Raw genomic sequence first — 14,508 nt, forward strand, 5'->3', positions numbered from 1 at the left:
TATATGACAGCAGTCAATAAATAATTGAGTTTGGACCAGACATTCCACTGATTGGTATTACATTTTTGGTTGGTTTGTTGTTTAACGCCACACTTAGCAATATTCCAGCTATATGACGGCGGTCTGTAAGTAATCGAGTCTGGACCAGAAAATCCAATGAGTGACATCATCAGCATCGATCTACGCAATTGGATTACGATGACATGCATCAACCAAGTCAGCAAGCCTGACCACCCGATCGCCTTTTGCGGCAAGCATGGGTTGCTGAAGACCGATTCTACCCCGGATCTTCACGGGTCTGTTATGAGCAACATGTCATGATGAGGGTGTACGATGACATGCCTTCAGCCAGGTTACTAAGCCTGAAAACCAAAGCCGCTAGGTCGCTTCTTACGACCAGCAGAGGTTGCTGGGGCACTATTTAACCCAGAACTGAGGAAATCCAGTTCCAATTTCAAACAGAGCACATTGTAAGTAATCATATCTTCAGGTGTAGTTTTAGAGATAATAGCATGTGAGTACTATGTCATCCCTTTTTGGGTATATGTGTGTACAATACAAACAGGAGTAATAATCTGCTATCTTAAATCAATCTTTTTAAACAAACAAACGAATATCTGGAAAATATTAAGGGGTGAGTTGTGTGCCTTAATAAAATTAACCATATGATTCCCACTGACACTCACAAAAATATACGTCAGTACATTCTTGGCTGGACAGAAAGTTGTAATGGCAAGCTCCACACCGGTGGTAGTGATGATACTGTGAAAGTAACAAAGGGCTTACAAAGAAAACACTGCCATGGAGCTTGTGCAACTCCAAGGGGATATAACTGCATACCTGCATGTTGGTCCTTGTAGGGACATTCCCACAGGTGGCTCTGTAAGGCACTGCGTGGACCCTGAAACGTGCACCCAAGACTGGCCTTGATACACCGCGTCACCGCACCTCGACATCTGGAGCAGGGAAAGTCACAGGGTTCATAAAACATCCGATCAGACAAAAACAAACACAAATTACTTAATATTATGGGTACAGGCCGACTTTTACGACCCAAATCCAAGAAATTTAAAACAAAATCGGCCAATCCCCGAAGCCAACTTTCTTTAAAAATATACTATCACAAACATGTTCTTCATTTTACTGAATTCAGAAGAGTCAACACATAATGAAAGGCCAAAGCAATGGTACCCAAGCAGGAATTTATCTGGACCTGCTCAGAGGCCAATATTCCTCCCCATGTCTGCAGTAAATGACTGGTAAAATACCAACTTTGAATAATAAAATTCCAAATCCTCAGATTTACAAAAAAAAAACATTTAAAAAATCTAATTTTGAAAAATATCACCATTTTTTCCCTATTTGCCTGTCAGTGGCACTTTGTTCGGAATCCTAGATAAATCTCTGCAAAGACTGCCATTCTGATGAGAAAATCCTGAGTGTCTGTTGTTTGTTTAATGCCACACTCAGCAATAGTCCAGCTATATGACAGTGGCTTATAAAATAATCAAGTTCGGAACCGACAATCTGGTGATTGGAATGATGCTGTCCATGCCATCAGGAGATGAGGTCACGCAATCAACCAACTCACAGACAGACCAGCAGATTCATTAAGACCCCTGTACAGACAAGCTTCCCGTGAAGATCCGGGGTAGAATAGGTCTTCAGCAACCCATGCTTGCCGTAAAGGGTGACTATGCTTGCCGTAAAAGGCAACTAATGGAATCGGGTGGTCAGGCTTGCTGACTTGGTTGATGCATGTCATCGTATCCCAACTGCGTGGATCAATGCTCATGCCGTAAATCACTGGATTGTCTGATTACTTTCAGACCGCCATCATATTCCTGGAATATTGCTTAGTGTGGCGTTAAACAAACAAACAAACATACAACAAGCATAGGTTGCTGGGACCTACTATTACCCAGAATGCCCACGGAAATGACCTACCTGTGGAGGAGGTGAGCTTCAAGATCGGAGCGCTGCAACACGTCTTCACAATAATCAACATTAGGACACACGATCAGCAACTTGTCCAGCAATCTGTAACAAGGCAACGGATGTTATAACAACAGGCAGACAGGACATTCATTACACCATACACAGACAAGCGTTACATACTATTATATACCAGAGGATTCCAAAATAACAATAATAATAATAATGGAAAAACTCTTGTAGTGTGTATTTGATATCACAATATTAATGTCAATTTTATCAAACATCTAACAAAATGGTATCAATCCTACATATGACATAGAAAATGGTTCCCTATACAAGGACATGCTCATAATATTAAACACAATGCTTCAAATACGAAACAATTTCATTGTCAGAATATAACAAACAAAGGCTGGAAACAAAAGTTTGAAGATGACTGTAAAGTGACTCACTTCACATAAATCATATCACAATTACTTCATTACACTGCCTTCGATAATCATCCCTGACGAGCAGCAGCGGCAACAACTACTTAGATGCAGATGTCGCTGCTGTTGCTGATCAATATCAGATGATACCTGGTGATGTTAGAGTAGAGTCAGGAACTGGCTACTTCATCATCATCACCATCATCATCATCATCATCATCATCATCATCATTTTGATCAAAATCATATTCAACTAATCAGTTTTTATTATCATTGTTCATATAATCTTAAATATCATAATGATCTGTAATATGATAATCATCATAAAACTTTATTGTCATCACTATGAATATTAAAGAACCTCTGCACAGAACACTGTTTTTCAACAGTGCCATTGATATGCTCAAGAGAGGTTGTGCTCACCTGGATAAAATTCTTGAGAAATATATTTAAAGCTTTTGTGTTGTTAACTGTCTCAAATTGATTGATTGATATGACATACCCACCATTTCAGCTCATAAACCATGACACTTAAACCCTGGAAACCAAAATGATTCCACAGATATGGACCAAAGCCAAATTCAAGACAAACTATTTAGGATAGCTTTTTAATTGCTATCCATGACCGAGATGCTTCACAAACTTTAGTCTCAAATTACATTATCCTATTAACTGAAGCTTAATCACCATTTAATGAAATATCTTGGTTTTGTTTCATTAACATCAAAGCCATCAGCTGAGCCCATGTTTCAAAATGGCCGCTGCTAATGAGCCTCTCTCTGATGCTTGTTGACCCCAATATAATCCTGATCCTGCAAGTAGTGCAGTCCATATATCATTTATTAACCCCAACATATAAACCCAATTTACAATAATTCCAGCACTAACATTGATAGATTTCTATCCTTGAAAGTCTTAATCTGCCATTTTTTCTTCTGCCTTTTGGATCATGGAAACTTTGGATCTTTGCAGTGTGGTCGCTATTTTTACCCAACAAAACAAGCCATGTGGGGCCTGGTTCAAGCGAGAAGGAAATCAGCAGTAGCTCTGACCAATGTGAATAAGGTGAGGTGAGGTGAAATGGGGTTTAATATCGCATCCAAGATTATTGCACTTAGATAGCGACGTGCATGCACGTATGTGTGTGTGTGTGTGTGTGTGTGTGTGTGTGTGTGTGTGTGTGTGTGTGTGTGTGTGTGTGTGTGTGTGTGTGTGTGTGTGTGTGTGTGGCTGCTTGTACTAGTCTGGACTGATGTAGATTTATAGTGCTAGCACACTGAGATACCATGCCGCAGTTTAACATGAATACCCCACTCAGACACAGTACTGACTCCGACCCGACCAGTCCTTGTTTTAGCCCCTTAATGCCGAGCGCCAGACAGGGTAACAACACGTACCATCTTTTAACGTCTTTTGGTATGACGCGGCTGGGAATTGAACCCCGGACCTTCTGCTCTCCGGGCGGACGCTCTACCATTAGACCACGGAGGCGGTCTGAATAACATTAATAGGCCATTTATATTGCACTTATTTCCACACCACCCAGGGGCATGCTCAAAGCGCTATTATTACCCCGATCACTGGATCAGTTTGCACTCAACAATCATTCTGAGCTCCCCGGGGAACATACAACGCAATCTGTCTGTTAGATGCTAGAAGGTTAACAACCACATTGCAATGTCCTCCTACCGGGTACCCATCCACTGCTTGTTGAACAGAAGGACATTTCAAAGTTTCATGTGCTACAGTGTGGGGCAGGATCAAAGCCCAAGAAACTCTCCGCAGTCAAGCTGCCAAGTCACAGTCACCCATCCAACGACTCTCCGCATCTGACGTTGCTTGACTTCACACTGTGTATACACACCTGTGAGGTATTGACCATGAACTGAAAAGATTCCTCTTCATCTTGGAAATATATTTAAGGACTAACACTCACAGCATGACAGGGTTGAGTTTATTCCAGTTGTATCATGGCGTGTCAGCTTAATGTGGTAGGAAAGCCCATAGTGATGCATGTCTTAGACGTTTACCACTTTCGTGAAACCCACGAGCATGACTATGGAGCTGACAAACCTAGAAACATAATCGGAGCGAACCAGGATGAGAACCAACAATTTTTGGCATGCCCAAGGGATGCAACTCTTCACGGCTAATTGTAGCCCTTAGACGACTGGGCCACCCATGTCACATATATAAATATCTAAAAACTGAATCCCAACAGTACAGCAGACACGTATTGCAGACGCATCTGTCTCAAAGATGTTATCTGCTATTGGCCATCTTACTCATCATAACTCTTACCATAACTACCACCAAAATAAGCTCTAGGTCATCAGTATATGGCTTCAATATTGCCATGGCAATGTAAAAATTTACGACACTCCTCTTACAGCTTATCGAGCTACACCGGTAAGTAAATTCTTTCTTCCAACTCACACGTCCGCTTGCAATATTGCTAATTTCTTGTTTTAATAACAGACAAGCATCAAAAGTCAAGATATAATTCTTACAATCAATAACTGAGCCTTAGAGAAATGATTTAATCAACAAACCCAACATTTCACCTAGGCCAAATCATTCTAATTATTTGTTCTAACACTGAAAATGGCTGCTGTGGAAACAAACCCCCAGCTTCTTCATCAAACTTGTGTACCTCCGTGAACTTAATGGTTTAGTTACCACAGTCAGACAATATTCACTTACACACACAAACATAAAATTAGGAGAATAATTACATTGATCATGCGATCATTGATTACCTACGAGGTCGATCACTGTCACCTGGTTATCAAGAAACAATAAAGACACGGCAATAAAGGCGATATTTGTTCCACTTCGGTAGTTTCTTCACAGGGGTTTGTACGGGTCAGAGCAGTAGCCAAGATCCATGCAAGTTGGGGGCAATTAAACTGGCTAATTGTTCTTTCATGGACCTTCCAGTTTGTGTGAAACATTTCAACTATTTTCCTAATGGTATTAGACTTAGTAACTATCAAGACGAATCCAATACTTATTGAATTTTCGTCTTTTCTTAAGTGTCTCTTCCATGAAATTTTGAAATGCTCTTTTACTGTTTTCTGATTAGCTACATTAGCTGCCTGGGGAGTCATGGGAACTGTTTGTATTGGGTCAGATGCACTATCGGATTTGTCTGATTGGTTGGAACTTGGTCTGTTGTTGCCAAAGTGAATAAGGTTTTACTCTGATGACGTTACATCTGTCTGAAGTCAGCTGCGTTATCTCCATGTTGGGGCAGGCAAACCGGTGGCAATCTCAATAAAACCAGTGGCAATCTCAATAAAACCAGTGGCAATCTCAATAAAACCAGTGGTAGATGGGTATATTTTGTAAACAGTAGGGATTGGTATAGGATGTTTAAAGTGTATCAAAATATTTTATTTGGATACGTTCCACAAGATATTGCATAATTCAAAACTTTGAATTAAGAAGCAATTTGAAACATCAATGCAGGAATTGAAGTTCATAAATGGAACAAAACAAGATGCTGGAACAGCATAATGTCTACTCATTCAATAAATATGCAATTGGTGTTACATCACTGCCACAGACAAACTCCAGAATATGAACTGGCATTTTAGAATTATGGAAACATGTATTTGTCGAGAGTATAACATTAAACACCTGATAATAATTGCTATTTGAAATGACCTGATATACCGAGCATTAAAACATGATATTGTGATATGTATCATGGAAAGAATGAACCTCAAATTACCGATATAGCGGTATATATAAGGCTTAAACAAATAAAATAATTGGTCCTCAGGCAATGGCTTTTGAAAATAAAGGTGTGTGTGTGTGTGTTTAAACTAGTATGTAACCAAATAAACAGCTGTGGGAAAGGACCTCCCTACATAAATGTATTCCTTGATGAGTAAAATACTGAAATATGGTATTTGACTATCATTGGACTTGGAATATATTAAAGGATTTTTGTATATTTTTTTAAAATGGAAATAAATTTGAAATGTGCGGTAAACTTTATGATGATGTGGGCGGTGCCTGAGAACCAAGACTATTATTTTTTTTATAGCCTAATACCATGCACCATTAGTAAACAGTTTAAATGTTCTGTTGAGAGCAACACTCAGGCACTGGGATGTGTTCAGAGTCAATGGTTTTCAAATGATGATGTTTATCACATAATATATCATACATGCACTGTTTTGTATATAGGAAAGATGGAAGAACACATGGATGGAAGACGGAAGGACAGACAGAACATTCCAGTATCCCCCTCCCACATCATGGCAGGGGGATATAATCAATGTCAGTACAACTACATGTATCATAAGTCAACAATGACCTCAGGGACTTTCTTTATGCAATCACCATAGCACTAAGATCACTTGATTCATAAGATCCTTGGCACTGATCCACAAAGCTATCTTAGCGCTACTTGCCTTCATTGTTAAAATATTGGAGCTACCATCCGTAAATATGACAACCTTAGCGCTACTTGTCATAAATCATTGTTAAAATACAGGAGTTATCATCAGTAAATATGACAATCTTAGCGCTACTTGTCATAAATCATTGTTAAAATATTGGAGCTACCATCCGTAAATATGACAGCCTTAGCGCTACTTGTCATAAATCATTGTTAAAATACAGGAGTTATCATAAGTAAATATGACAATCTTAGCGCTAAGGTCGTGTTATTAATCAAGGCTCATGTGAGCTAACCTGCCTTAGTACTTACCACATGGCTGAATAATTGCTGATACTGCTAATCGTTAACTAACTCACTCACTCACTATACTTACCCAAATGGAGTTAGCAGGACCCGCTCGTAGTTTTTGGCCAACTCGTCCATTGTATCCGTCAAGTGTTTCATTCTCCCATTCCATCATGGCCGACGGGAAAATATCCGCCTCTCCCTCACGATGGAACCATTGTCACCCACTTATCACATCAAACTGATTTGGCAAAAGCAAATAATTCAGGAGACATATTACAGAAACTGGACCACCTACATTCAGTTAAATCGTTGCCTTAGCAACCAGTAATGTAAAGCTCCACACACCATCATCTTAAACCAACACAACCAATCAGTCCTACATAGACACTGCCGGGAGTTTCCTCAAAGTACCCAAAATGGCAGGAAATGTAATTTCAATTTGAAACAGGCCTTGTCAGATGAGGAAAACTTTGGTGTCATTTGATCTTCACGAGCTAACAACACTGTACAGATGGACTAGGGAAGCATTGTGCTGTATCTCGAGAACACTGTGTGAGTTCACAGAATTACCGTATTCGACGTAATAAGCGCCCAGGGCACTCTCAAAATTAGAAATAGGGGGCTCTTATTAGAATGTTATTTTGGTGAAAAAAACAGAGTTGGAAGATAAATTTCGTGGTTTATGCTGACAGCCTGAAATGTTTATGTACGACAGATATATGTTCCAGAATTAAATGCCCATAATTAAGGGTGCATATAACACACGAGTGCGTATTATACGCGAATAAATAAGTCTTGTGTACATTGATAAATCGGAAGGGGTGCTAATTTAATTGGGATTGTTCACTAGCCAATATCTTAGCAAATGTCGCCGTGGGCGCTTATTAGAGCGGGGCGCTTATTACGTGGAATACGGTTCTTGCAAAACAGTTTCACTGAAGCCAACACAATGAGATTTGTAACACTGATATTTTGGGTCAGGATATCAAGAGATTAAATACTGAATTATAAATATCATGTGCTGTCATTCTCTTAAGGAAACCTCATTCACTGAACATTTAGAAAAAAAAATAATACACAGATATTTGAAATATGCATATTTCAGTGAACTTAAACTCTCTGTTCATTTTGGGGGGTTTAAGGGTCATCTGCAAAGCGATAAATATGTTCTGGCCTTATCAATGACAAAATTATTTTTATCATCAGTAAACATGAGTGAGTGAGTGAGTGAGTGAGTGAGTGAGTGAGTGAGTGAGTGAGTTGGATTTAACGCCTTTTTTAACAGTATTCCAGTTATATCGCGGCGTGTCGGGTATGGTGCTGACAAACCTAGAAACATAATTGGGGCGGACCGGGATTCAAACCCACAATCATAGGTTTCAGGCGTGCCCAAAGGACGCAACTCTGCACAGCGAATCGCGGCGCCTTAGACTACTGGGCCACCCGTGCCCCCTCAGTAAACATGAACCAACAAGAGTGTACGCAGTGCAACACGCATCGTTCGCTCACGAGGAATATGGAAGGTTTCATGTTACGAATGTCTCACGTCATATCTCCACCCACACAGCATTCCATGTCCCCACCACCCCCTCCCTCCACCCCCAACCACTGTAACCATACCACCTCTCCACATCACCCACCATACACCCCTCCTCTACCACACAGAACCACCCTCCCTTCACACCCACCACCCCCTCCCTCCACCCCCAACCACTGTAACCATACCACCTCTCCACATCACCCACCATACACCCCTCCTCTACCACACAGAACCACCCTCCCTTCACACCCACCACCCCCTCCCTCCACCCCCAACCACTGTAACCATACCACCTCTCCACATCACCCACCATACACCCCTCCTCTACCACACAGAACCACCCTCCCTTCACACCCACCACCCCCTCCCTCCACCCCCAACCACTGTAACCATACCACCTCTCCACATCACCCACCATACACCCCTCCTCTACCACACAGAACCACCCTCCCTTCACACCCACCACCCCCTCCCTCCACCCCCAACCACTGTAACCATACCACCTCTCCACATCACCCACCATACACCCCTCCTCTACCACACAGAACCACCCTCCCTTCACACCCACCACCCCCTCGCTCATAATGGAATATTACATTCAATTAACAAAATCTATATCATAAACAAAAACCTATTTTATAAACAAACTGTCTCCAACCTTAGTAAACAATTTCAAATTAAATCCATTAACCTAAATCTAACAAGTGTATTCTAGCCTGAGTGGGCCAGTTACTCCCATCCATGTGATGTACAACTCTCTAACTTATGAAAACAAACAAGTACTCATTCTCTACAAAATTGCAAGCCTAAATTATTCATTAACCATTGACTGTTCAATCTGAAAAGCAAACAGGCTGTTCATTCGACTGCAGTTTGAAAAGCTTACATCTACATCAATATATCAATACTGGAAAATAACCAAAAGCTCCATCGCCACACTTCAATGAACTGGCCATGAGATAGACCAACTTGTGAACGTAATCAAGTAATGCAACTAGTGCTCACGACCACATTGGCCTGCAGGTAACTCTTACACTCGCTAAAAGATGGCATCTGTTGAAAATTACCACACTCCAGAATAGCTGAAAACACTATGTATATATATATATATATATGGTGCACTAAGTAACACTAATTATTCACAAACTATTAAATTCAGGACAAAACATCTGTTGCTATGAGAGTTATCATATACGAATCAACCAATCCCAGTTATGCAGTAAAATTTACATGTTTACTTGTTTGTTTACTGAGTCACCCGTTGTACAAATCCAGGACATTGAACATAATTATTTTTCATTCCTGAGGCATTCGGAATATACCGGCACTGTAGGCTTTTCAGTGCGTACACGTGCAAGTATTGATTGTTTCAGAAGTAGGTATAGAGGAGTGGGATGATCTACGATACATCGATACAACTATCGGATTGTTGGTTCTTGTATTGAGTGAGTGAGTTGGGTTTAGTATTCCCGTCACATAATGGCGTGTCAGCTAAATGTGGGACGATCAGAATGATTAAAGTCTCAGACATTTACCAATTTGGTGAAACCCACGAGCACAGGTAGGGTGCTGACAAACCTAGAGACATATTCGGGGCGAATATTTCCCCTACCTGAAACGCGTATGCTAAATACAGAAGTTGTTATCCGTAGCACTCCTTGTTATGTTTATTTCCAACTTCTAAATGCAGATAAAGTCTTTCATAATCTTTGTTGGAGACACCAATAATTAACTAACACATCTTTCAGTCTGCTTGTACTAATTTTGGACCCATGAAGATTCTGGGGTAGAATAGGTCTTCAGCAACCCATGCTTGTCGTAAAAGGTGACTAGGCTTGTCGTAAAAGGCGACTAACGGGATCAGGTGGTCAGGCTCGCTGACTTGGTTGATACATGTCATTGATCCAAATTACGTGGATCGATGCTCATGATGTCAATCACTGGATTGTCTGTTCCAGATTCTATTATTTTACAGACCGCCGTCATGTAGCTGGAATATTGCTGAGTGTGGCATTAAACAACAACAAACAAACAAAACAAACAAACTAATTTTGGGACTCAAACCCAGTCCTTGGTTAAATCATCAAGTACATAACCACTCAGCTAATCCACTGCCCACTTAACCTAATGTTAAAGTTATGTTTCCTCATCAACAGTACATAGACCTACAAGTATGGAATCCAACCTTAATAATGAGGTAATTCAATACAATACCATCAACACCATTATCAAATGTTCGCACTCCTAAATCCACCATTAATCTACTCATCAATCCAAAATCAAAACATACATGGAATTATTTTCAAAACAAGTAGTCAGGTTTCACAAGCACAGCTAACAGTAAATATCCCATCTCATCGTCTATCTCACCTGTGCTGTGACTCAGTGACCTCCAACAGCCACATCCAACGACTCGAACACGAATGTCCCCCTAAACTGCCAAAGCTAATCACCCCCTCATTCATTGCCAAAGAGTATCAGCCAATCCATCTGACTATTTTGGACAGCCCCTATTATGCCTGTGTCTATTGCGCTATTCATTCAATGATGCCGATCTGATAGCAGCTCTATTGGCACAGCTATACCACTGTCGACACGATGCAACAGCTGGCCAGATATCACTCGTCCAGTCAACACAACACCGTCTGTCTCCACAACTTCAGATCCTATCACAATTTCAGTTTTACCGTTGATCTAATATTTTACAATAGTTCAATATTTTCTTTTCAAGATTTTGTCTTAAAATAACAGATGTTGCATCAAATTTATTTGCCGAAAATATTTTTTCTGTTGCAAAAAACTTTATTAACAATATTATATAACAATACCACCATATAATGATATGACTGACTGACTGAGTATGGTTTTACGCCGCTTTTAGCAATATTCCAGCAATATCACGGCGGGGGACACCAGAAATGGGCTTCACACATTGTACCCATGTCGGGAATCGAACCCGGGTCTTCGGCGTGACGAGCGAACGCTTTAACCACTAGGCTACCCGACCGCCCCTATAATGATATGATCCCCATAGATAAGACTATGTGCAAGTATAAACCACAATGTATGGCTCAGGTATGTTTTCATGATGGGGATATTTCGAAATCAATGTCCATCTGTTGCCAAACTGTGCATAGGACAGTTTATATCCTATCATGTTTCAAATCACAAACTGGTGACATCAGCTTTGTGTGGACACACTATTAACCGAAACAATAAATATTCATCTGAAAACCATCAGGCCTTGCATCTTTCTTGCTTGGCCTAGGGATCTACCGACCTTACAAATCCAAAATTCAGAATTTAAAAAACATTAGAATGACAAGGTTATTTTGAGGCCACTGACAGTAATGATTGCTTTGACAATAAAGATAACCGAAGGCATATGACTAAACAGAATTGTTTTCAAATATAAATTATCATTTATTTTATCACGTACCTATTCGAATAACAAATTATAAAAGAAATTCTGTACAATGCGTTTTGCAATATTTTTTGCCTGACCTACCAAACATATCTTTCAGTTCTAAATTCTGCATGAAAAGAGAAATATAGGATCACATAGTATTATCAAAAGCTGATATATGAATATAAACTCTGCATTGATAATCAGGTGATCAAAACAACCAATTTAATTTAATAAAATACCCCAAAGAATAATAGCTCTTTGTCCAATATTATCCAATACCCACAGCAACAAACAATCATTTCGGTACTTGATGGTTTTTCTCTCACCTGGCCTCAATACATCCACTGATGTCCAACTTCAGCGCAATAACACCACGTCTACCTCATATTGGAATGTCTATCCTCCTAACCCTTCCGTCCAATACGATCAAATATGGTTTAAATACAAACCAACACATGTATTCCACCAAACTTGTCGATATCACCGTATTCGTCCACATCGATTCACGTTCATTTCAAAACCATGTCAATTTCACATGTCCCTGTGACATCAGCTACTCCATCAGCTGCAGTTGATATTGTGATATATATCCCGACACATGTCAACTCTGCTGCTGTATCCAACCATCAGTTTCAACTTACAGCTGCCTCGCCCACTGATATTCAAAATCATGTTCATTTCAATAGTGATCAATATATCCTAGAAGTGACAAAATGTGACAGTTTACTGCTCAGTGTGGGGTGGGCAATAACTGGACGCACAGCTTGTAACTATTAACTGAGTCTCTACCTGGATGCTTGTAACAAATGATGATATTAATAATAATATTACTCTGGTCCGACTCGTCACAATGAAAACTGACACCACATATTGAATAAATATCCATAACACCTTCCAGCAATGATACAATGTGTAAATTCTTAAAAGCATTGATCAACACCAGGGCCAGTGTGAACAGGTGATAAGTTTTTCTACTGCAGTATTTCAATTCGATATCCTTCTAAAATACAGAAAACATATGGTGAAAATTTACAGTACCTTTTGCAAACGTATAAAAACAGTAGTCTACAGCCATGGCAAACAGTTGATAAAAAATTTATTCTTTGAAAGTGAATATTGTTTTATCATGTTTATACCTCAGATAATTTTCTACTCATGTTTTGATAGGATAATCAGATATATAATTTTTATTTAAATACACAGTTTTGTATATTATGGAAAGATAAAAATATCAAAATTGGAGTTGTATTATTTTCTAGCTATACAAGGGGTGAAACAATACATCAGTGCACTGATGAATCGTAAGTTCTCATGCGATGATACCATACATTGTTATGTTTTTTCTGGATCGATATAAGACGATACACTTGCTAAAATAAATTACTTACTACTACCCCACCTTAGCTTTTTTGTCAGTCAAATATTGCAAAATGGGTTGTAAATAGCTTTTCAAGTTCAAACTATCGCCTACGAACATGTGTCTACAGCTAGCTTTTCCTTGGCAATCTGTTTCAATTTGATTTGACGTAAATATGCGTATCGCGATAAGTATTGTATCATGACCTATGTAACGTGATATGTATCACATCATGACCTTGCTGTATCATTTTCTTTTATTTGTTTTTACAGTATTACAGTAAAAAAAATAATTACATGTATTTATTAAAATACTTCCAATATCTAAACCACAATCATCACCATCATTATTAAAACTACTGGTATCATTAACCAATCATCCTCCTCATCCAAATCCTCATCCTCATCATCATCGTCGTCGTCGATGTCAACCAATCATCTTCAACTAACCATCATCGTCATCAAAAGAACCACTATCATAAACCAATCATTATTATATTAGTGAACCAATCATCAACCAAACATCATCAACCAAACATCATCAACATCATCATCATCATCATCATCATCATCATCATCATCAGTTTTCAGTTTTGCTGTTTAGAATTTGTTTATCATATCTGTTTACAATATTTTCCTTTCATTTTCCTTTTATATATTTTTGGGCCATATTTCCATGCACCAGACGTCTGCATTATCACACAACATATTACCCCAACACAATAAACCAGACAGCAAGGAAATCCAACACAGTCTTGAACATCCCTACCCGTCACATGATGTTTGCCAGCATGAAATGACCACTTTTTAATGTAAATCGTCATCCTTGTTCCAAACCATCTTCTACAACAGACAGGAAAACAAGACCTCCAGACAGTGACTAAGACATAAAACCCTCTTATTCCTCTCCATTTTATTACAAAGACCTTAACTCCCATAGACATCACAAACAAATCCCCGACTTGCAACAGCCGATGTAAACGTGGCATTACATCGCTCCGATGTTGTGAAATCTCACCCAAATTGAATCCCAAAGAGACGAACATGAGGCTAGGTGTTTAATTTCCTGTTCTTGGCTGGCCATTCTGAGATTGTCTGGCACCGGTGGCTACAAAGCGCCACGTCAATCATACAT

At 39.5% G+C, this 14,508-nt stretch overlaps 1 protein-coding gene across 9 annotated transcripts in view; it reads right to left on the reverse strand.

Moving 5' to 3' along the window:
* Positions 1-14,508, reverse strand: part of LOC124135487 (ligand of Numb protein X 2-like) — a 102,574-nt gene that overhangs the window by 16,148 nt on the left and 71,918 nt on the right. For 5 of the 9 annotated variants that reach the window (XM_046500871.2, XM_046500870.2, XM_046500874.2 and 2 more), the window contains exons 3-4: positions 1,948-2,040; positions 841-956 (exon numbers count right to left, since the gene is read on the reverse strand). In XM_046500871.2, the coding sequence (XP_046356827.1) occupies positions 841-956; positions 1,948-2,040 (209 nt within the window). Of the gene's footprint in view, positions 1-840; positions 957-1,947; positions 2,041-7,153; positions 7,307-12,343; positions 12,694-14,508 lie in introns of those variants that run through there. The other 4 variants (XM_046500877.2, XM_046500876.2, XM_048385520.1 and 1 more) reach the window with 3 other exon arrangements.

Source organism: Haliotis rufescens, unplaced genomic scaffold (genome assembly GCF_023055435.1).
Source record: "Haliotis rufescens isolate VD_foot unplaced genomic scaffold, xgHalRufe1.0.p SCAF_6, whole genome shotgun sequence".
Taxonomy (NCBI): domain Eukaryota; kingdom Metazoa; phylum Mollusca; class Gastropoda; order Lepetellida; family Haliotidae; genus Haliotis; species Haliotis rufescens.